Source organism: Myxocyprinus asiaticus, chromosome 23 (assembly GCF_019703515.2).
Source record: "Myxocyprinus asiaticus isolate MX2 ecotype Aquarium Trade chromosome 23, UBuf_Myxa_2, whole genome shotgun sequence".
In the NCBI taxonomy this organism is placed as follows: Eukaryota; Metazoa; Chordata; class Actinopteri; order Cypriniformes; family Catostomidae; genus Myxocyprinus; species Myxocyprinus asiaticus.
In genome coordinates, this window is record NC_059366.1 from 2,825,101 (window position 1) to 2,849,991 (window position 24,891).

General features: G+C 37.9%; 1 protein-coding gene across 1 annotated transcript in view; it reads right to left on the reverse strand.

Annotated features, from left to right (window-relative positions):
- Positions 1–24,891, reverse strand: part of nrxn1b (neurexin 1b) — a 582,675-nt gene that overhangs the window by 460,094 nt on the left and 97,690 nt on the right. The window contains exon 5 of the mRNA XM_051650892.1: positions 4,846–5,229. Within this exon, the coding sequence (XP_051506852.1) occupies positions 4,846–5,229 (384 nt within the window). The remainder of the gene's footprint in view (positions 1–4,845; positions 5,230–24,891) is intronic.

The following is a 24,891-nucleotide window of genomic DNA, read 5'->3' on the forward strand; positions in this document are numbered from 1 at the left end:
CACCCATGCCCACTTGCACTTTGCGCTGGCACGAAAACTGCGATTAGAATTAGCGCTCTCGCGAAAATTGGATAAGACGTTGCACACATTTGCACGCTCACGAAAACAGAGCCTGTTAACGGGTAGCCAATCAACTTGCATCTCTCTCTTTGTCTAACATCTAAATTGTTCAGTTTTGCATAAGCAGGTTTCACTGCAGCATGCTACGAGACTTTTTCTCTGAAAATGTTATTTGCTCAGGTGGTTGCTGGGACTTTTGTTCTATTAAGCCCCGTTCACACAGCAAGCGGCATCATGCCACGAAACGTCACAATCCCATTCATTTTCAATGAAAGCACAGCAACTTCCGGCGACACGAGCTGTCACGACCGTTGGCAACCGAGATTGCCGTGGGAAGCGACAAGTTGAGAAAATTTCAACTTTATGCAAATGATGAGCAACATTCGTGAGCGACTACCAATGAGAATGAAGTCAGTGTAGCTTACGTCATCCGTCTCCAGACAGGGTGAGTGTGAGATACTGGAGTCGACTCGAGTGCAGGCAAGATGGAGTAGAAGTTTAAAAGTATATAGAGAGACAATAGAACTGATTCCTTGTCAAATTAGAATGATATCTTAGTTTTATCAGCAGTATCATCTGTAATCAGCATTTCAAATGCTACTATGGCTAGTTGTGCAGTCCACCAATAATGTTAGAGCGGTGGCAGCAGTAGGAACGCTCACCAGCGACACAGATCGCAAAGTCTAGCGACATGCCGCCCATGATGTGAACGGGGCTTTAGCTTGCACGGTAAGGTCTGCTTTTTTACCAGGACACATAGAAGTGTGTCTTTAACAAGGCTTTGCCAAATTTGGTCTGGCACACATCACTATCTTAGGTTATTAAAATAAATCCACACATATCTTGTCTACGTCACTAGTGAAATAAGCGCTGGACTTTCCTTGTATACATTATGAGGCAGGTCACTAGCCGTTTAAGCCATTTGGCCAAACAGGCCCAGTCACACATAGAAATTTAGTTCATTAGCATTGTCATTTGGCCATCGGTCAAGGCATGTCTAGCTAGCATATATACACATGGCTCTTCGGAACAGCAACAGTACACGTCTTGGCGATAGATCTGCTTGGTTGGGGGGTTGTGTTTTTGTGTGTTTGTAAGCATTTGTGAAGCTTCCTGGTTTGATGGGTCCACCTTCATGTGAGTAAACATCCTCTCACAGCCAATAGCATGGTAAAGATTTCAGGTAACTACTGAGCTGGAGACCTTTGTCCACTTCATTGAATTATTTCAGTGCACAAACCTGCACTCCATTCTACTTCTATTTTCTGTCAGTCTACATTGGGCACCATATGCAGAGGCTGGATTTAGCTGTAGGCAGATACACATGCAGGGATAAGTGAAAGGCAAACTTATTCTTCTGACAGCAGCTGCCTGCTGGTGTTGTCTGCATTCTACCAGCACCACAGAAATCTGCCAACATCTGCATACACACTACGACACAAACACTGCCTGACTACTGCACCAGTACACACATTAGACAACATTAACTTCCTATACAATAGCGCTTCAACAACTGTACTAATCAACTAGTAATCTAGAAAAGTCAATCACTGTTACTCATTACACTTTGTCACATCTATGGGCTATGTTCTGTATGGACTACTAGTATACATTAGTATGCACTGGTTTGATTTGAGAAAGAAAAACTATTTAACATGTCTGAATTAGCCTTACTTTATTAGTTTACACCAGCAAAACACATTTTTAAGGGTTGGGTCAGGTAAAAATAGGTCCTTACGGCAACATTTGCAGAACATTGTCCCACTTTTAACAGTATAATGTTTTTAAAAAATGGTATGTAAAGCAGTATGCATCATGCAATGATAAAAGTTTTAAAGAATGATTTACTTGTCACATGACCTCGTCATGCTCCATATTTATTACAGTGAGGGGTAATCAGTGGTATCTTAGAAATAAAAAGGTTATTTTACATTTTTAATCTAATGTTTTGTAAAAATGCGTGAACCTTTGGCAGTCTGATCAAATGAAGAGAACAGAAACTTCTGGTACATTTATCACACTGGAAATGGAAGGTCAGATTGAGTATTCTATACAGTTATTATTACTACAGTAACCTATGCTGTGTGTTTATGTGCATGTGGATCCTGCACAGTTTGACATTTATTACAACTGCGTAATATCAGCTGTCCTTGCTATTTCTGGCAAGTCCAAAGCTATTTTGACATTTGGTGGCAAGCATGTCCTGCATGGTTGAGATGATGCATATTAGAAATGAATGAGTGCATTTGTCTGGTACCAGACTCATGCAGCTTATGTTGTCTTGCATCCTAAATGGTTCAGTTCTATCTACCAGCAGTGGTAAATGGTGTGAGTTGACAACTCAGAGATTATATTAGGCCATGTACACACTGCAACGTTTCGGGAGTGACAACCGCATTTAAATGCGGGAGTGAATACCCTAAATTATCGTTCCATGTGTGTACAGAATACAGGATGATTGACAAGAGTAGCCATAGCAAAAAAATAAAAAAATAAAAAAATTGTTCGCTGTTTTTGAGCAAAGAGATTTTACACCCCAGATGTATTATCATCTGACAATGTTTAGTTTAGCTGGCGTCGACAGAATCGGCGTGTTTTGTTTATGCGTGTCTAAGTGGCTGTTGTTAAACAGCGCGCTTGCTCTGGATTGTAAAGGCTAATTTATACTTACTGGGCGAACAGGCTTCGCTTAATTCACCTACAAAAGATGACTAAGTGCAGTGACGTTTTTGTTCTGCCAATATGTTTTTTGGGTGATATTTCTCCTGTTTGCGCACATCTCTGAAATTCTTGACCTGGGAGAACTCTGCTGGTCAAAGAGCGTTGATGATTGGTAAAAACTAATCGTGGGTGTGGTTTGGATGTGACGGTTTTTTATTTACCATTGTGCATGCCAGCTGAGGAGTTGTTACTTAGGTTACTTTCATTAAAATGTATAACTCTGAAGCCCATCTCACAGAGATTGTGCAGAAGTATACTTTTTTGAATAATTTGCAGCACAAACTCCACAAGTTTTTTAAAAGTGGAAGGGGCTCCGTGACAAGTTTAATAAAGCAAAGAAGCGATACGGCGCTAAAAGCGGCAATCCTCAGAGAGAAAAACCTGCATTATTGGGATTACTTCTGTGGCTGGAACAGTACGTTAAACATGTGACATCACCCTAAACAAACAAATTTTAAAACGCCGCTGTGTGTAGTATAAATGCTGGCTTTGTTCGCATTGGGTGAAGGACTTGATCGCAAGTGCAAGTGCGGCTACGACTTCCTGTTCCGGTTCTTGCCAGCATGTTACTTGAGTCTGTGTTTGTAGCTAGCTAGCCTGCTTAGCATTGCTTATTCCTCTATGTTCATCGTTTAATCCTTAATCTTTGCCATTTTACCGCACGCTTCGGTTTTTCCACTCTTCTACTTTTTCAACTGCAGAATTTTACTGCGAGCATCCATTTTTTCTTTTGCATACTCATAGGGCAACGCGACACCTCTCTCCCGTTCCTGTTAGGATTTCCAACAGGTTCTCCGCACTCAATGACACACCCACTGAGAAGCCTGTTGAAAGTTCCCTAGTTATAGGAGATTCTATTTTAAAGGGATAGTTCACCCAAAACTGAAAATTCTCTCAATATTTACTCACCCTCATGATATTTTTGGTGTGTATGACTTTTTTCATCAGAACACATTTGAAGAAAAATAGAGAAATATCTCAGCTTAGTAGGTCCTTAAAATGCAAGTGGATGGTGATCAGACTTTTGAAGCACCAAAAATCACAGACAGTCATCATAAATTTCATCCATACAATCCACACGTGTTAAATTAATGTCTTTTAAAGCGATACGATCACTTTTGGTGCGAAAAAGATCAATATGCAAGTAATTTTTAACTATAAACCATTGCTTCCGGTAAGCTTCACGAGAGGGAGTTCACGCGGTCTCTCGTGTGACGTATTCTCGTGTCACACTGCCATGTTATGGACATAATCTCACATTCTCCTCACTGTTGAGACATCCAGGATAACCACACAAACACACCATTGTGAATAAAGAAACAGATAAATACAGATCTAAACCAAACCAACAAAGCTTCTGTACAGCATTCCTCCTACTCAAATGTAAACAGCACTGCTCTTCCATGTGTGTTGCACGTGCCTCAGTTCTTGCATGTCTCACGTGCCAACGTGATTGCACCATACCACTGCTGACAGGAAGTGATGATTTAGAGTCAAAAAATTACTTAAATATTTATCTTTTTCACATCAAAAAGATGTGAATATGTGTCACTTTAGAAGACATTAATTTAACAGCTGGAGTCGTATGGATGATGTTTATGCTTACTGTCGGTTCTTTTTGGAGCTTCAAAAGTAGGATCACCATCCACTTGCATTTTAAGCACCAACTGAGCTAAGATATTTTTCTGCTTTTATTCAAATGTGTTAAGTTGAAGAAAGAACCTGGGATATCATGAGGGTGAGTTAATGAGAGAATTTTCCTTTCTGGGTGAAATAACCCTTTAAGGATGTGAAAATAGAGATTCCAGCCACCATTGTAAAATGTTTGCCCAGTGCCAGGGCATCTGACATCAGATTAAAATTTACAAGTGCTGGCTAATGCTAAACGTAGATTTTCTAAGACTGTTATTAATTATGCCAATCAGAGATCACCATAAATAACACATATGAATGTGCAAAATGATGTCAGACAGTGTTATGAAGAAATTACTTCACCTTTAAAAAAACTGAATGAATTTAAAATTTTTGCAAGTTTTTTTATTTTTTATATATTTTATGTCTCACCTCTCTCACAGGATCGACCAAGGTAGCCCGTCCCAGAGCAGTCGCACACATAACGGTTCCACCCCTCCCTGCAGATGCCATTGTTTTGGCAGGGGTTACTCAGGCACTGCTTGGGTGACTCTTTGGTGCAGGAGGGCTTCACGCCTACGGATGTTTGCACCTCGACTATGTGGCGGATATCTTTGCTCTGACCATCGATGAAGAGGTCACGTATGCAGCCTACGTAACCATAGTTGAGCAGAGCTGTCCACACCTCTGTAGGGAACACCAGACCAGCTTTATTTTCTGGCAGGCCTCCGAGGTACAAATTATCATCAAGGTCAAGAATCTCGCTCACGCCAGGGGCTTGATAGGGCGTTCGTATTGTGTTGATAGAGATGGTACCTGCAATTCAACAACATCAGAGAAAATTGTGAAAATGTGCACAGTAAATCCTGTCAGCATGAAAAAAAAAAAATGGTTTAAGGCCTCAATAAGACATTTGGTAACACTTTCTATAAAATCTTTTTTAATCATGTATTATAATGGTATTTACATGCCTAATATATATATATATATATATATATATATATATATATATATATATATATATATATATAGATAGATAGATAGATAGATACACACACACACACACACACACACACTGCTGTTCAAAAAGTTTTTTAAAAACCTTTTGATCTGAAGGTGTATGCTTAAATGTTTGAAATTAGTTTTGTAGACAAATATAATTGTGCCAGCATATTAATTTATTTCATTACAAAACTAAACTTTTATAAAAACGTTTTTGAAATGGATGACTTGGACTGAATAAAGAAAAGCAGTCAATAAGTGCCCTGCATAGATGGAAACTCCTTTAATACTGTTTTAAAAGCATCCCAGGGTGATCCCTCAAGAAGCTGGTTGAGAAAATGCCAAGAGTTCATTTCTGCAATTTCTGGCTACTTTGAAGATGCTAAAATATAATTTTTTTTTTTTTTTTTTTTTAGTCACAACATAATTCCCATAATTCCTTTTCTGTTATTCCATAGTTTTGATGACTTCATTATTATTCTAAAATGTGAAGAAAATAATAATAATAATAAAGAATAAGTGACCCAAAAATGTATAACGGCAGTGTATATATACACATACTGATAGCATTCTGAGATTCTATTCTTCTCACCACAATTGTACAGAGCAGTTATCTGAGTTACCATAGACTTTGTCAGTTCGAACCAGTCTGGCCATTCTCTGATGACCTCTCTCATCAAGGCATTTCTGTCCACAGAACTGCCACTCACTGGATGTTTTTGGCACCATTTGGAGTAAATTCTAGAGACTGTTGTGTGTGAAAATCCCATGAGATCAGCAGTTACAGAAATACTCAAACCAGCCTGGCTGGTACCAATAATCATCCAGTGTTTATCTAATCAGCCAATTGTGTGGCTGCAGTGCATAAAATCGTGCATATATGCATCAGGAGATTCAGTTAATATTCACATCAACCATCAGAATAGGGAAATTTTTTTATCTCAGTGATTAAGAGCGTGGCATGATTGTTGGTGTCAGATGGGCTGGTTTGAGTATTTCTGTAACTGCTGATCTCCTGGGATTTCACACAACAGTCTCCAGAATTTACTCAGAATGGTGCCAAAAACAAAAAACATCCAGTGAGCGGCAGTGCTGTGGATGGAAATGCCTTGTAGAGAGGTCAGAGAATGGTCAGACTGGTTTGAACTGACAAAGTCTACGGTAACTCAGATAACTGCTCTGTACAATTGCGGTGAGAAGTATAGCATCTCAGAATGCTATTGAGATGTGGGTTGGCGCTGTTTTGGCGGCAGGAGGGGGACCTACACTGTCACGGAGAAACTCACAGAGGCAGGGTTATGGACTCAATCGCAGGGTTTATTGAACAGGTGAATGAAGCAGAGAAGAAAACAACAGGTGAGTCAGTCCAAATAGTTGTGATGCAAACAGCAGGTGGGTAATATCCAGGCAGGGAAATAGTGCGATGAACAGAAGAATGGTTCACTCACAATAGTCTTATGATCTTTGCAGGAAACGTAAACAACACAGGAGAGTCCAAGTGCTGGGGAATACACGGAGGATGAACCAACACAAAACTCTGACGAGGGGAACAATAACAAGGTAAGTATATACACAGGAAGATCTCGACAAAACTAGGGAGTCCGTAGTCTTCGGGAAAACACTGACAAGAACAGACAATGAATGTGTGTGAGAGTGGGGTATAATTTAAGTCCTTAATTAGTCACTGATGATGTGCAGGTGCGAGTGATCAAAACTCAGAGGAGAGTGAGTGCTGTGTCGGCAGTGAGGGAGAGGGAGAGGGAGCGGAGTGTGGAGTGAGAGAGGGAGGCCGGTGAGTATATATATAAGGCACTTACAAAACATACAAAAAGCAAAATCAATATTTGGTGTGACAACCTTTGCTTTAAAACAACACCCATTCTCCTTGGTACACCTGGACACAGTTTTTCTTAGTTGTTGGCTTATAGGATGTTCCAGGCTTCTTGGAGAACTTGCCACATTTCTTCTATCTACAGTTCTTCTGTCTCAATTGCTTCTGTCTCTTCATGTAATCCCAGACTCATTCAATGATAAAATCTGTTGTAGGGCTTCTTGTTTTTTTTCTATTTAATTCTATTTGCAAAGGGAATGTTGAAATCTAGAATTGTGATTTCCTACTGATACACTAAAAGCAGAATATATAAGCGTTTTAAGAGATTTATTTTTTTTAAATACTAATATGCCCTAGACTTTTGCACATTAATGTGTGTATATATATATATATATATATATATATATATATATATATATATATATATATATATATATATATAATTTTAAATTGAATAATAAAATATTCATGTATATACAGGCCTTTCCTCATAGAAAATGTTGCCAGAATTTTTTATTACTTTTAATACATAAAACAAATCTGTAAATTAATGCAACCAAAAATAGAGTGATTTTGGGAGATATTTTTGTTTGATGGCATTCTGAATATCATCAGTCAGGTAGAAGTAATTGTTACTGTTGTAGTATACCTCAATGCAACAAACTTTCTTGTGTCATTTTAGCAGAGTCGACATACAGCCCTGTGACAATCATCTTTTACACTGTGCTTAATGTCCTAAAACTGATTTTGCCATCTCTCAGGCTTTGTCTCTCTCTGTTAGCCTTTCTGTCTCATAACACCTGCTCCAGGATTGCTGTGATTCAGCTGCTGTGATTGTCTGCTTCATTCAGCTTTAATATCTTGATCTGGGCCACAGTAAGCAACAGCAGACATGACTGGAGGGTAGAGGGACTGGTGTTTAATCTCTATAGATCTCTGTATTCTCAGTTCAATAGCTGCTGAGAATCTTTCATTAATGGCATGAGTCCACTTCATCCTTGGATGGTAAACTGTAATAATGGTTCTCAACTGGTGGGTCGCAACCCAGAAATAGGTTACAGGTCTGTTCTGATTGGGTTACGGACAACAGAGAAAAAAAAATATATAAATGCAAATAATACAACTAACCCTATAACTACACTGTGTAACAAATGTATTTATTTTTTATTTTTTGGTTCCTGGGTAGTAAGTGTTATTTCCTAATTGCTTATGCCTCAAAAGTGTAGAAAATGGCTATTATTCCCAACAAACTTTGCTATTGTGACCAGGACAGTGATATTTTGAAATTTACCTATTTCCTTTTCATTCACATAAAGTCAGAAAAAAACAACATATGAATCCAAATTAACATGTATTTATATTAAATTAATACAAAAATGACTACAAAATATTTATAAGTGAGTAGTTTTTCTAGATTTACGATTATACTGTAAATCACTTTCACAAATCAGCCCCCAAATGTAGTCTCCCATCATGTTCTCGTTATACTGTCCTTGGCAGTGGCATTCAAAGTCCAGTATATCCTGATGGAAACACTCGCCTTGCTCCTCCGAGTATACTCCCATGTTCTCCTTGAATTTATCAAGATGAGCATCAAGGATATGGACTTTGAGGGATTTCAGAGGTGGAGCTGAGGAGAGAAACCCATACTATCCCAACCAAAAAGACATCAACGACTTGATTAGGGATCTTGGTCTCACCAAGTCCAATGCCGAGCTTTTGACGTCTAGGCTCAAGCAGTGGAACTTGGAAGCGTCACCAAGCTTTTTCCAGCTTCTTCACCCGTCAAGATGGGCTCTGCTTCTGCCGCAATGTGACCAGTCTGTTCGAGGCAATCGGAATCGCCTGTAACCATAATGAGTGGTGCCTCTTCATTGACAGCTCACCCAGGAGCCTCAAAGCCGTGCTGCTCTATAATGGTAACAAGTACCCGTCTCTTCCCCTGGCTCACTCGGTGCACCTCAAAGAGGATTATAACAGTATCAAGACCTTGCTGGATGCCTTGAAGTATGATGAGTACAGCTGGGAGGTCATAGGAGACTTCAAAATGGTGGCATTCCTGATGGGTCTCCAAGGTGGTTTTACCAAGTCTCCCTGCTATCTTTGCCTTTGGGACAGCAGGGACACCAAGGCGCACTACCACAGGCGGGACTGGCCACAACGGACCGAGTTCTCTGTGGGGAGGAACAACATCAAGTGTTGTTCATCAATCCACTGGTGGACCCCCGAAAGGTGCTGATGCCACCACTGCACATCAAATTGGGCCTTATGAAACAATTTGTCAGAGCTCTAGATAAGGAGTCGGCAGCCTTCAATTACCTTCAAGACTTCTTCCCTAAGCTGTCTGAGGCAAAGGTCAAAGCTGGTGTCTTCGTCGGACCACAGATAAAGAAGATCCTGGATTGCAATGAATTCCCCAAGAAGCTCCCTAGTAAGGTGAAAGTGTTGTCGTAGTGGTTCGGGGCTTCCTGGGGAATCACAAGGCTGAAAATTATGTGGAGCTTGTTTAGACTCTGGTGAACAACTACAGCACAATGGGCTGTAGGATGTCCCTCAAAGTCCATATCCTTGATGCTCATCTTGATAAATTCAAGGAGAACATGGGAGCAAGGCGAGCAGTTTCATCAGGATATACTGGACTTTGAACACCGCTACCAAGGACAGTATAACGAGAACATGATGGGAGACTACATTTGGTGGCTGATTTGTGAAAGTGATTTACAGTATAATCGTACATTTCGAAAAACTACTCACTTCTAAATCTTTTGTAGTCATTTTTGTATTACTTTAATATAAAATACATGTTTATTTGGATTCATATGTTGTTTTTTTCTGATTTTATGTGAACGAAAAGACACAAATTTACCCGTTTTCTCATTGAAAATTACCTATTTTCAAAATATCACTGTCCTGGTCACAAACGCAAAGTTTGTGGGGAATAATAGCCATTTTCTATACTTTTGAGGCATAAGTAATTAGGAAATAACACTTACTACCCAGGAACAAAAATTGTGTTACATAGTGCTATTAACCATATAAGTGAGGATAGTTAGGACGGCAGAATGAATGTGTTTTTTGACTTTTAAATGGAAAATGAAAATGCTTTTTTTTATGCCAAGGCTGGGTGACTCATTTAAACTCTACAGTATAAAAATTAATCTGTCACTTGGTAGACAGGTTGCAAGGCATGCCCTCATCCTGAAAAAAAAAAAAAAAAACTACACAAATAAAATATCACCCAGGTACATTAAGTACAGGTTCATGGGTAAAAATGAGTGAGGATTAACATGGCAATCACAATTTAAGTAAGAACATTTCCATCTGAGGCCGAAGGATTCTGAGCATGGTGAGTAACGGTACCAGGAGCATTTCCATTACAACATAGTTTGGTATAGGCTGTAGTGCGATTACAAACTACTGGTGGAATGGCTTTAGTGACGTAGTGACTCACAATTAGTCACCTGTCGTTATTTTCATTCTAATGCTGATTTCGCAGCACCTCAATAGAAAAAGAAACCATAACCACGTTAATGAGCCTGTATAGGTATGGCACAAATCGGCAACTATAACCATCCATGCCGGAGCATGAAACCATCAAAAATCAAGAGACATTTAGAAACTAAGATTGTCCAATTTTCTTTTCAGCCTATGTAATGTTAATAATTTTGCATATTGTTTGTTAATTGGAAAATTAATCAATTGCAGTGTTTGATTTTAAAGCCATCTTATCTTAACCATCTTATGCCAGAGATGGAGTAATGGGAAAACGAGTGACAGCTCAAGCAAAAGAAGAGAAAGGCATAAACAGATGAATATAACTGCTTTAGTGTTGACAGATACAGCCTGTTGTTGGTCTCAAATCAGAGGATAATGTGGTGCATGCCTTGTTTACCCTGCAGGACAACTTGTTTGATTTGCACCAATGAATACAGCAGCCAATTGTTTCTCACACAACAGAATTACTTCCAACATAAGGAATTGCATCAATTCACAAAATGTTTCCCAACACAATTTCATTCTGCCACAGAGTAACATGTCCGATGACAGCAATTACCGGGGTAAGCCCAGAGTAATTGTATGCCTACAGATGATGCTCTGGGATTAGACTCTAGAAACAGCAATAAGCAGTAAGTAGTATTTCACAGAGAAAGAGCACCCTTTTACATAACATCTTAAAAAGGTTACATTTGTTATTGGAACTCCCATATTATGATTGGTTCTTCAGGTGAATAAATCAAGGGTGACAAATTAATTTAAGTGAAGGGCTTGATTGGACAAAATTGGCCTTATACAGGATGATATATATATATATATATATATATATATATATATAATATATAAACCCACATGCACACATGCAGAGTGTATGCACAACATAAGCTCTTTTGGAGCATTTAAGAGCAGAATCACTGTTAGCTGCTTTGATAACCAATACTGGGGTAAAACAAAACTAATATACTAAATATTATATATTTAACCAGGCACCGTTAGATTGCACACAGGGACTATAAAAAATTGTCAGGGAATATTATTCGAACAACAATAATACACTGCTTTTTCTGGATAATTTACTAGCTTGAAAATGATTCCGAGGGCTCTAGTTGACTGCTGTGGCTTCAACCCGTCAACAGAGCAGACTGGACTGAGGTCATTTCAACTCACAACTTTGCAGCAAAAATTTATAGCGAACATGATTACATGTTATTTATTAACTCATTTTATTATAGTAATTATATCGCTAAAAATATGTTTGTATTTATGATGGATTTGTGTCATAATTTCGTTTAATCATCTAATCTGTCAAATCTAACACAACAGTCAGTGGGCTTTCTGCCGCTACCTACTGCACATGCGCTGACATTTTTGTAAACAAGAGGATTGGTCTATAGACCTTATTCACAGTAGTGCCATGTTTGATTTTTAATGGGAATGGAAATGAAGCTGTGAGGGATAGACTTACCATCTCTTCAAAAGCATGCATGGTATAAATCTGTAAAAAGCTCCAATATCCCATCTGATTTTCCACAACTCATGTTGTCTGGAGTTTTTTGTCTACTGAGTGGCCTTGAAAAGAGATTTTTCCAATGTTTTGTCTGCAGAACGATCCAAAAACACTTTAAACTGCAGTACAGCCCATTGAAGGGACTGTACGTCTATCCCTCACAGCCTCGTTGTCATTCTCATCAAAAATGTAATATGGCGCTGCTGTGAATAAGGTCTAGCATGTGCTGAATAACATTTATATATTTTTTCTTGGCAGATCCCTTTACCAAATACTTTAACAGGTAGTTAAAGGGCAGTTCGTTTAAAAAAGAAATGTCTGTCGTCATCACTGGTCACCCTTGAGTCTGTATGAATTTTTCAATGCCATGGAACAAATGAGATGTTAAGCAAAACGTTTAGTTTCAGTCACCATTCACTGTCACCGCATCTTGTTTTTCATTCAGTGTAAGTGAATGGTGACTGAAACTCCCTAATACCTCCTTTTGATATCCACTGAAATAAGAAAGTCATACAGGTTTGCAACTGCATAAAGGTAAGTGATGACAATTTAAATTTTTGTGTGAAATATCTCAAGTAAAAGTCAAAACTCGTCAGTTACCTTAAAAATGGCCATTTAAAGTTGACAATATGTATTGAAAATGTTAACAGATTAAATTATGAAAGAGAACTGTGCCTCATAATTAGTTATGATGTATATTGAAAACAGATTGTATACTAAATATTAAATATAGATAATATATTTTCATATTATGTGTATTATTAATATTATAATTTTATATAATTATATTATTATTGTTTTGTATGTTATTACAATTGTTTTTTACATTGACTGATTCAGATGGCAGAGAAAACACCTGTATATGTCAGATGGAGCTCAAGAGAGGTGGAGATGAGAGATATAACATGTATAACTCTGCAGCTGAGTAGTTCTGTTAGCTTTACAATTATTGTCAAAGGTAATGTAAAATAAGGAAGCGCCAAGATTTGAAAGGCGTCAAAAGACTGCTCCAACCTCACGCACTTGCAAACTGTCACGTTGACAACTTTGTCGATTATAAGCAGGAGCGACAGTGTTAGCTCATCGCTCGCTTACAGAGACGCAAAATAACGCCATTTGCATTTCTGATTAAAGGGTTTATGAAGGTTTATACATGTGTAACATCATAAGTTCAGTATAAATGCGCTTCCCTGTGCGCACTCACACTAAACTCAAGCGTCAGCTGCTAAATGACAGATGCACAAGAGAGAGAGAGAGAGAGAGAGAGAGATTGATGATTTTGACTCACGCAGATTCTGCTGTTTAAGCGTCTCCTCTATACACTCCCCAAAATTTAAGACCACAGCAAATGAAATTTAAGACTTCTTGTAATTTATTTAAGATATTTAAGACTTTTTAAGACTTGCGGAATCCCTGGTTAATCTAACACTTGCAGTAATCATTTATCATAGTCATGCAGCCTGTTTTATTCAGTTGTGTGCTGAATGGAAAGTCAAACCATTGACGAGACCCACATCATGACCCTTTTAGCATGTAAATGGGTAACGTTTTGAGAATAAAATAAGTAAACTCGCTCACTTTGCGACAAACATTAAAAGTTCTATAATTTTCCTTTTTTTTTTTTATTAAAACAGACCCATGATGTAGAGAGTGTTACTTTGAATAATAAATTAACAGGGAAGTAGAGATGGTAAAATAAATAATGTATAATAAGCTCAGCCTTTATTCAGTTTTTTAATGTTTGATAGACAAATACCTTTGTAGAGCAATACAATACTTTAGGCAATTGCAGAGTAGTCCCATATACACTTCAGAAAATTGAGTACACAACTATTTCTGGGCTTAAAAGATACAAAAACCAAATCAATGCGGAACACTGTATCTCAAAAGGAAAAACAATGTGGCCCCCTATGCACTACTTAAAGCCCGATGTGGCCCCTTTACCAAAATAGTTGCCCACCCTTGCCTTAGAGCCATCCCCTCTGCACCTGCCTGAGCTTCAATACAAACAGGATGTTAGATGACAAAATCTAGAAGAGCAGAGCTCTGAAAAAGGGGCGGGACTGAATAAGGTCAATAAAAATTTAGTAAATCACAATGTCTGATGCAAGAGCACTTATCACATAATCTACACCAGAGGTTCTTAAACTTTCTCGGCCCAGGGCCCAAATTTGGCATTTTGTGTTTACCTGGGAGTGGAAAGCTGGGACCCACACTTACAAAACTGTATGCTGTATTTACTATATCCGTTAATTTATACACTTTTTATGAATACATCAATTGTGGTATAGACTAGATATGGACTCTTACAGAAATATGTATTATTCTCTTATAGATGAAAAAAAAAATAATAATAATTTAAAGGGATAGTTTGCCCAAAAATTTAAATTCTCTAATTATTTACTCAACCTCATGTTATCCCAGGTGTGTATGACTTTCTTTCTTCACCAGAACACATTTGAAGAAAAACAGAAAAAAATTCTTAGCTCAGTAGGTCCTTAAAATACAAGTGAATGGCTATTTCTCTTTTGAAGGTCCAAAAATCACAGGCAATCAGCATGAACTTCATCCATATGATACCAGCTGTTAAATTAATATCTTCTAAAACGACACAATATTTTGGTGCAAAAAAGAGAAGTATTTATGTACTTTTTTAAACTCTAAATCATTCCTCCTTGCTATAATGCTATAAGTGCTGCTACAGAATGAACTGTGAGCAAGGCCACATTTACATAACTTAAAACTGTAGAAAAATGTCTTTGTTTCCATAACATTTATTTCTATGTGTGTGTGTGTTCTGCATTGTGGGTGTGTTATTGTCTCAACACCTAATTTCTGAGTGTGTACATTTAGCATTGTTGGTTTTATTTGACAAATAATAATACAAAAAAGTATCTGTGTTACAGTCTCACCAGTTCATTTTTGTGTTTGTGTAAGTGTGTGTGTGAGTGGGTGGGTGTGTATGTTTTGCACTCTGGATGTTTTATAGTGTCACCCTTTAATTTCTGTGTGTTTTTTTTTTCTTTTTTTTTCTGCATTGTGGCTGACTTATTGATCATTATGACAGATTAAAAAAAACTTGTTCGGTGTTATGTCAACACCGCTCGGTGTGTGTTCGGTCAGTCAATTTTGACAGCCGAGGTGTAGGTGTAGCTTTTTTTTATGACTACTAAGACTTATTGAATCATGCCCAAATGTTTTTTTTTTTTTTTTTTTTTTGGTATGTTCAGATGGCAAGTGGAGAAGTCACCAAGTCTTGTACTGCTTAGATAAAGGCAACAATTTTTATTAAATCAGCAAAAGTGATTACGGTCAAAAATGACCATAGGGGGGATAAGTGACGTAAGCGGCTGCATAGGGCCCCACAACCACTAAAGGGCCCCCTATCACGGCTTTAGTATAGACAAATAATTATTTGCGTAAATTAAACTGACCACACAGCCCAGCTATATGCATGTTATTAGTACGGCGGAACCTTTTAAAACTAGGAAAATTATTATAATATTATTAAAGACGACATATAGACATAAATATGTAAATTCAAGTCATGATTGCTCAAGAACTGGCCAGCGATTCGCCTTTTGCCAAATTCACTCTTCCCCATATCCATTCCAGGTAACCAAATACAGACAATGGCTGTATGCCATTGGAGATTTATTTATTTTAAATAAAAAATAAAAACAAGAGGTGTAAATAAAGTGTCTAAGGGGAGTGTGATATAACTGAAAGTAAATTCAGTATCCCCGCTGTGGGGTTTGCTGAAGGTTGAGCAGGGCAGAGAATGGTTTGGTTTAGATAGGCAGGGGGCGTAGGCAGCCACATCATCTCGCGGGCCGGCGGAGAGTGCTAACGCCTGTGCTAATAAAGCAAAAAAAGACCGTTTTGCATTTCTAACATTTACACTTTTAATAAATTGACTTGTTTATTTGCACAGTTTAAGCTTGCTTAGTTATTGATGTTGGTTGTGTTTGGTTAGGTGTACTTGTAGGTAGGGGGGCCCCATTTTGAAAACCCCCAAATATCAGGGTGGCCCTGCAAGCCATTATCTGTATCTGTATCTGTATCTGTTACTATGACAAAATCATCTGTATCTGTATTTGGATAGAACCAGATATGGGGAGGGATTAAAGAGGAATTGTGTCAAAAATAAACGAAACACTCATTTTTAAATGCTACTCTATTTCATTTATAGTTTCTATAAATAAAATATGCCTTGTATATGCCTATTAATAATAATAACCTTATAATAATTATAATAACATTTATTATTATTATGCTATTACTATTATTTAATAAAACCTAGTATTTCTGCTGAAATTGAATTTTTGTTTATATCTGCATGTATAACAACATTATTCTGGAGGCATGAGGTGTCAAGCAATTGTGAATTTCAAGCACACATTTTTCAGTGAATATTAAATACAAATACAAACATGAATAAAACAATATTGCCTACAAACAGGTTAAAGTACATAAGTCTTTCAGGAATTTTTACGATACACTCGAGGCTGATTTGTGCACACATATTTTAACATAATGTGGAGGACATCAATATTCATTTTAATTAAATGTGCAGAATTAGCAAAATGCAGTAGAATAAATTGTAAGAGATTTTTCAGAAGTGAACAGTGGGAAAATAATAATACTAATAAATATAACTGCAAGCAGCAATTCCAGGGCCAAGCACACCAATGGCAGAAAATGTAACTGCCAAAAATCAATGCTTGAATACTATATTCGAACCGGTTAAAAATCCATGAACCAAATGACTTATTATGCAACAGAATTTCCTTTCACTTTTGACCAATATCAAATCAAATCAAAATTAAATCACTTTCAATTGTCACACAACCATATGCACAAGTGCAACAGTGGGTGAAAGTCTTGGGTGCAGTTTCGAGCAACATAGCAGTCATGACAGTGATGAGACATATACCAATTTACAATAAACATCAGATTTACACAACACAATTTACATATCTAATATACACATAATTACATAACACAATAATAATATACAATGTACAGTATACAATACACACAATATAGTATACACATACACATAATATAGAAAACACATACTATAAAAATAGTATATAAAGTATAGATCAAATATACATTAGGTTGTATTGTACTGTATTGACATTCAGGCTGTCCATTGATAGTCATTTGCCAGTGTGTTGTTAAGAGAGAATATAATTTATGACAGTCCAGTGTAAGATTAATGAAGTACAGTGATGATGTATTTTGATTGTGAGAGATCAAGAGTTCAAAAGTCTGATTGCTTAGGGGAAGAAGCTGTCATGGAGTCGGCTGGTTTGGGTCCTGATGCTGCAGTACCGCCTGCCTGATGGTAGCAGTGAGAGCAGCCCATGGCTCGGGTGGCTGGAGTCTCTGATGATCCTCCGAGCTTTTTTCACATACCGCCTGGTATATATGTCCTGGAGGGAGGGAAGCTCACCTCCGATGACGTGTCTGGCAGTTCGCACCACACTTTGTAGGGCTTTGCGGTTGTGGGTGGTGCTATTGCTGTACCAGGCAGTGATGCAGCCAGTCAGGATGCTCTCTACAGTGCTGGAGTAGAACCGTGTGAGGATGTGGTGGTTCATTCCAAACTTCCTCAGCCGTCTCAGGAAGAAGAGGCGCTGATGAGCTTTCTTCACAACAGCCTCAGTGTGGACGGACCATGCGAGTTCCTCTGTGATGTGGACACCAAGGGACTTGAAGCTGCTGACTCTCTCCACCGGTGCTCCATTGATGGTGATGGGGCTGTGTTCTCTGTCTTTTCTCCTGAAGTCCACCACAAGCTCCTTGGTCTTGCTGATGTTGAGGGAGAGGTTGTGCTCCTGACACCAGGGTGTCAGAGTGTGCACCTCCTCTCTGTAGGCTATTATTTTCAACATTGTCAGTGATCAGACCTACGACCGTCGTATCATCAGCAAATTTAATGATGGCATTGGAGCTGTGTTGCCACACAGTCATGTGTGTACAAGGAATACAAGAGTGGGCTGAGAACACAGCCCTGTGGGGCTCCAGTGTTGAGGGTCAGTGATGAGATGTTAATGCCCATTCTAACTACCTGGCATCTGCTTGACAGGAAGTCCAGGATCCAGCTGCACAGCGAGTTTGTTTAGCCCAGAGCCTGGAGTTTCACATACAGCTTGGAGGGCACTATGGTGTTGAATGCTGAGCTGTAGTCTACAAACAGCATTCTCACATAAGTGTTCCTTTCTTCCAGGTGGGAGAGAGCAGTGTGTAGAGTTGATGCAATGGCATCATCAGTGGAGCGGTTGTTGCGGTAATGCAATGGGTCCAATGAGGCAGGCAGCACAGAGCAGATGTAATCTCTGATTAGCCTCTCAAAGCATTTGCTGATGATGGGGGTCAGAGCAACAGAATGCCAGTCATTTAAGCATGTGATTTTAGATTGCTTTGGTACAGGCACAATGGTGGACATTTTGATGCATGTGGGGACTACAGACAAGGAGAGGGAAAGGTTGAAAATGTCCGTAAAAACACCAGCCAGTTGGTTCGCGCACATTCTGATGACGTGGCTCGGAATGCCGTCTGTACCCGTGGCTTTACGGATATTCGGATATTCTCCGTTACAGAGACGGAGAGTGAACTAACCTCTAACCTCCATATTGTTTTGGTCGGAACAACGTCCTCTATGCACTTTCTGATGAAACACGTTACGCTATCAGCGTAAACCTCGATATCGTCATCACCGGAACATCTCCCAGTCCACGTGATCAAAACAGTCTTGTAGCACAGAATCTGATTGGTCCGACCAACAGCTGTGATAATGACCGCTGTGAATTCCCTCGGTAGCCAGAATGGTCGACACAGAAGCATGAGAAATTCCAGATCAGGAGAGCAGAAAGACTTGACAGAATATACGTTCCTCTGATCACACCAGGATTTGATAAGTGGTATTGTGACCAAATTGATATAGTATTGTCAGGCAGTGGTTATAATGGCACAATATGAAGTTTCATGTCGATTAACGGAAGCTTTGAAAAGATACAACCTCAGATTCTTTTTGGCATCTTGGCATAAAATTCATTGTTGCATTAGAGGAGGTTTGGTCTATCAAAATGCTTTTGATTACTTTTTGCAAGCATGGTGTAATGATGACCTAGGCCACATTTGGTAAAGGTCTGATGAACGGCCTGGGACTAGTTCGCAAATGTAGACTTTGTTATGTAATCTGAAATATTTCAGAATCAGAATTCCTTTATTGGCCAAGTAAGTTGAGCTTACAAGGAATTTGTTTTAGTGACTTGCTTCAAGGTAAGTAAGCAATACACATACACACAATACAGAATACACCATATACAAACATGTACGGTTAGACTATAGCAAAAACAATATACATAACTATACAACATAGTATCTATATTTATTTATTTATTTTATATATTTTAACCACAAGCTGGCACTGTCCTGAAACTTGTTGAGGACATTCAGGGCATCATGCCGATGACACATACAGAGTTCCGTAATGATATGCCAATGCGTTTGTAAAATACAGCATTTTACAACAAAATTAAAAAAGGCAGACGCCCAAAATGGCCGACATAGGCAAAATTGGTACCATTCGACACGGTATGCCCCACAAAATCTAAAGAGTCCAGTTTCGTGATTTTAGGACAAACCGTTCAGAAGTTATAAGCAAAAATAGCAGTTTTTTTATATCTCCTGACTCATACGGTGCACTGTGCAGAAATGCTGCAGGTCACCTCAGAGCACAATGGCTATGACACATACCAAGTTTCATCACAATCCATCAAAGCATTCTACAGCCTCAAATACAATTTGGCGTGTTCTTCATTGAAGCGCCATTCGGTTTGGTCTATCAAAATTATTTTAATAACTTTTTTGTCATGCAAATAGGACCTATGGCCTAGGACGAGTTTGATTTTTCAGAAAATTCTAAATGGTGGAAATCTAGTTGGGCGGGAATTGAAACCATGGTATGCTTTCGATTCTGCATGAGCTCAGGAATCAGGGGAAAAAAATTTTGTCTTTAGGACTTACGGTTCAAAATATTAGCATAAACATGAGTGAAACTTTGCACTAATGGTGGCGCTAGAGGGTTTGAGATAAAGGCTCCAAATGTGCTATGGTATCACTTCAGACTGTCCTCTGTCTGTGTGCAAAATTTCATAACTTTCCCGTGAACAGTTCTATGGGCTTGACTTGTGTTAAATGAAGGAATTGCATGACGAAACTATTCTTTTTTTTACTGTGCATAGTGAAGAAAGTGTTTCACTTAGTTAGAAGAGCATGATGCTGCAGCAGTGATGGACTAGGCTTGAGTGACAATCTGTGACAGCACGCACAGCTGTGTGAACTTACACTGTCGTAAAAATCCCATTCAGTAATCTCTCAATAAATTACACATTCATTAAAATTAAACCCAGTAATGTAACGGCATGATCACCGCCCATTGTAACTAAGTAAAAGTACAAAAAACTCACCAGTTTCCAAGTTGGAAGCCGAAATAAAGTATCATTCCGTTGCACTTTCCTCAGTTGAAAGGTGGAAATTCAGACTCTCCGAGTTGAAAGGAATGCTTCATGAATCATTACAGCAACAACAATACGGAGCATTGCGGCTTTCCCACAGGAGCGAACACTTGGACATACACACACACACACACCAGGCGTGTGTGTCAGTGGACTCAACGCATATACAGCAGGCGAGTGTTTCAAACAGCTAAACAGAGCGCAGCTAAATGGAACAGAATGCAGCGTCTTCAAAACTGAAAGCAATTTGAAAATAGACAGTTCAGACAGTCACTAAAAAAACTGGTGTGCTCTTACTAAGATTACTATGGTAACCTGAAGGAAGTACAGACAGAAGCATGTTGTGCCCACTCTTTCATTGAGCTGGGCAGCGAACCTTCACATAATGACAAAATATGATGCATTATATTTTGATTATGCAATCTTTTGTACATTTTGTAACAGATTATTTTATAACAGCCTATAAAAATGAGTAGATGATACACTGGAACAACAAGATGCATTTCAGCAGCCAAAGACATTTGTCAGACATGTTATTATATATACAGTTATGTACGTTATTGCCCCTCGAGTACTCGAGTAGACAAAATGACCAACAGTGCCCATCCCTAGCAGCTATAGGGCTAAAGCTAAATGCACAGGCACTGATTAGTGTGAATGAATGGATCATTTATTATTTTATTTAGTGGCGTACACTATTATATAATCTATGGCGAAAAATATGATATGTTTGTTAGAATTGTGAATAATTACTGGCTCCCACTGCTAACAATACTTATACTGTAATTATAATCTGTAATTAATATTATATAATGCTTTGCAATAAAATAGTGTGTCCTCATATGTGGTTTGAGTGGTGTTTCTGATATTAGTTTTTCAAAAAAAATCTAAAATTACTTTTCACTTTTGCACCAATGGAGTTCTGATTTCATCCTGTGGCCACTGTAATGAAATAAAAGTTAATGTGCATTGCATTTTCATTTCAATAAACTTAAACTTATATAACCTTTTTTTAAATTAACTTAAATAACTGATTTCACTTGCACAATAATCTCCCAAGTGTCTTCGTTAAAAAGAGTCCATAAATAAGGTCTGAGTTTAAATCTCAGCATTTAAATCTGAGTCTGTCACTCTTGGAACGATGGAGCTTTGATGTCATCTTGTGGCCACATTTGGAACTGCATCTACAATAATTATAAGAAATTTGGCATTTTAAAACTTATTTACTTGAAATTTGGGACACAACTTGGTTTGATATATGGCTTAAATTTTCTATATTTAAATTTGTTTTGGCCACCACATATATATATATATATATATATATATATATATATATATATATATATATATATATTAAAATAAATAAAATAAAATTTTAGTGCATTGCATTTTCATTTAAATAAACTTCTATAACCTTTCTTTTTTTTTTAAAAGTCACTTGCACAATAATCTCCCAAGTGACTTCTTTAAAAAGAGACCAAAATTAGGTCTCTAGTCCCAAGTATTCAAGAGTAACAACCATTTAAAGTTGAAAATGTAATTTTCTGGGAAATGCTAAAAAAAGGAGAGTGCCGGTTAAGGGAATAGTATACTGAACATTTGTTATTTTGAAGTCAGAGATGACTGAGAGTAAAGAAATGCAGTGCAGTGAGTCAGATGTTAATTTATTAATTGTTCTGGGCTTTGTTTCCCAAAAGCATCGTTAGTGTAAGTTGATCGCAGGTACCATAGGCACCAATGGTCTTTACAAGCAACTTGGGCTAACAATGCTTTTGGGTAACACAGCCCTGAGTGATTTCATTCATTCAGTTGAATGATTTATCAGACTGAATCAGCATGCAAGTTTGTGAGTAAGAGTGAATTATTTAAAGAGGCGATGCTATAGAGTAATTTTTTGAATTTGAGTAAATTTAGTGGAATAAGTGAAAATGACAACAAGAAAGAAATGTTTTTTGGTATTTTTTGGTGGTAGATTTTTTTTGGTGTTGTTACATTCAGTTTAGACTGCAGGCTCACAAAAACTTTTGATTAGCATGGTCTGAAGATGATCTGAGCAAAATTTGGTGAAAATTTGATTATCACTGTGTAGGAGTTCGAAAAAAGTAGGTTTTAAATTAAATTAATAATAGCCAACAGGAAGTTTGGCCGACCATGACAAATGTGGTATCATTTAAACTTTGCTTGACCCAAGGAATCTATCAAGACCAGTGTCATAACAATTGACTAAAATTATCAAATGTTTTTAGCATTTATTAGCATTTTTTGACCACATGCTAGCGCTGTCCAAAAACTTGAGTACCTTCAGGGCATAGTGCCGATGACACATACCGAGTTTTGTAACAATATGCAAAATATAGCATTTTACAACAAAATTCAAAATGGCCAATGCCCAAAATGGCTGACATAGGCAAAATTGGTATCACTCAACATGGTATGCCCCACAGAATCTAAAGAGTCCAGTTTCTTGATTGTAGGATAAACCGTTCAGAAGTTAGAAGCAGAAATAGCCTTTTTTTTTATACTTCTTGACCCGTAGGGGGCACTGTGCCGAAACACTGCAGATTACCTCAGGGCATGATGGCTATGACACATACCAAGTTTCGTCCCAATCTGACAAAGCGTTGTGGAAATACAGCCTCAAATTCAATTTGGCTTGTTCTTCGTTGAATTTGGTGAAGCGCCATTCAAAAACGGTTTGGTCTATCAAAATTATTTAATACATTTTTGTCCTGAGTGTCTACAGATGAGCTCAGACTCACGCGCTGCTTCAGGCATGCGATTTGTGAAACAGTTGTCACACTTTGCTTGTAAGCATCAAGGAGTTGGATACATTTTTTTAGCTTTTTTGCTATTCGTTTGTAGATGAATTATGAGTGGAAAGTGATTGAAAATACATAGGCAAAAAGGTGATTAAGAAAGGATGAAAAAATATTTATTTATTAGGCATGTTATGCCAGCAGAGGAGGCTTTGCTGGCCCTGAGAAATCGCCACTGGCCATATACGAACAAATACAAATAGAGTTCATATATTCAAGCATTTATGTACACATTTAAATTCCAAAAGTGTTTAAAAAACAAGGTACATATATGAAAATTGTCATTTCTGTCATATTGTTTATTGCATATATTTACTGTATATAACTTACATTTTTATATCAGTAAAAACATTTATGAACACTTTCAGCATACAAGTGTTCAGCATATATTGCCATTTTCAGATTCGTAGCCTAGAGGAGCGCGGGCACAAACTAATGCGGGGTTAGTTGTCACACACATGGTTTAAATGTTTTCACACATGCTGGTAAGACAAAACTTCATTTGTTAACTTGTTGCCATATCAACACTGTATAGATAAAAATAATTGCGGGAAAATCCGCTCCAGCAGCGGGAATTTGCGCAAGAGCACCGGTGACCAAGATGGCATAGCTCACGAACACCCACTGCACAACCTAGCCATAAAACACTCGGTTTATATAGGAAGGAAACACACTGAGTGCCGCTGCTCTCCATTAACAATCAGATCACCTGTTTACCCCCGAGAATCACAATGGGGGACATATTTCGCTTTTCTATTTCCTGGAAAAGGGCGCGAGCTGCAGAAATACTGCTGACACTAAACAAATCTGATAACAGCCAGAACAAACATTTATCATAAATTCAAAATAACACATTCCAGTGCTGGATCGGCAATCAAAACATTCACAGATCAGATGAAACAGAAACTCCAACTCAAGAACTGGAGATGATTTCTTAACACATGAAATAAGAAATATAGTTAACTGAAGAACGTAGTTACACATACTTCATATACATAACAGATGAAAGTGGGATCCCTTCTTGACAGGACACGAAAAATCTTCTCAGTGTTATTTTGGGAATCATTCAACAATGGAGCTTGGATGCCCTCTATTGGACATTTCTTGTAATTGCCACTCAGAGTGGCAATTACAACACACTGGATTAGACATAGCTTGAGTTTTCTAGTATTTTTACATTTCAGTTGATATATTTTTTACATTTTATTTATATAAAAATTAAGAAATATGTTTATTAACAATAAACTTTAAAATCCAAGCATGCAAAATACCTCAAAACATGTGAATATACACAAA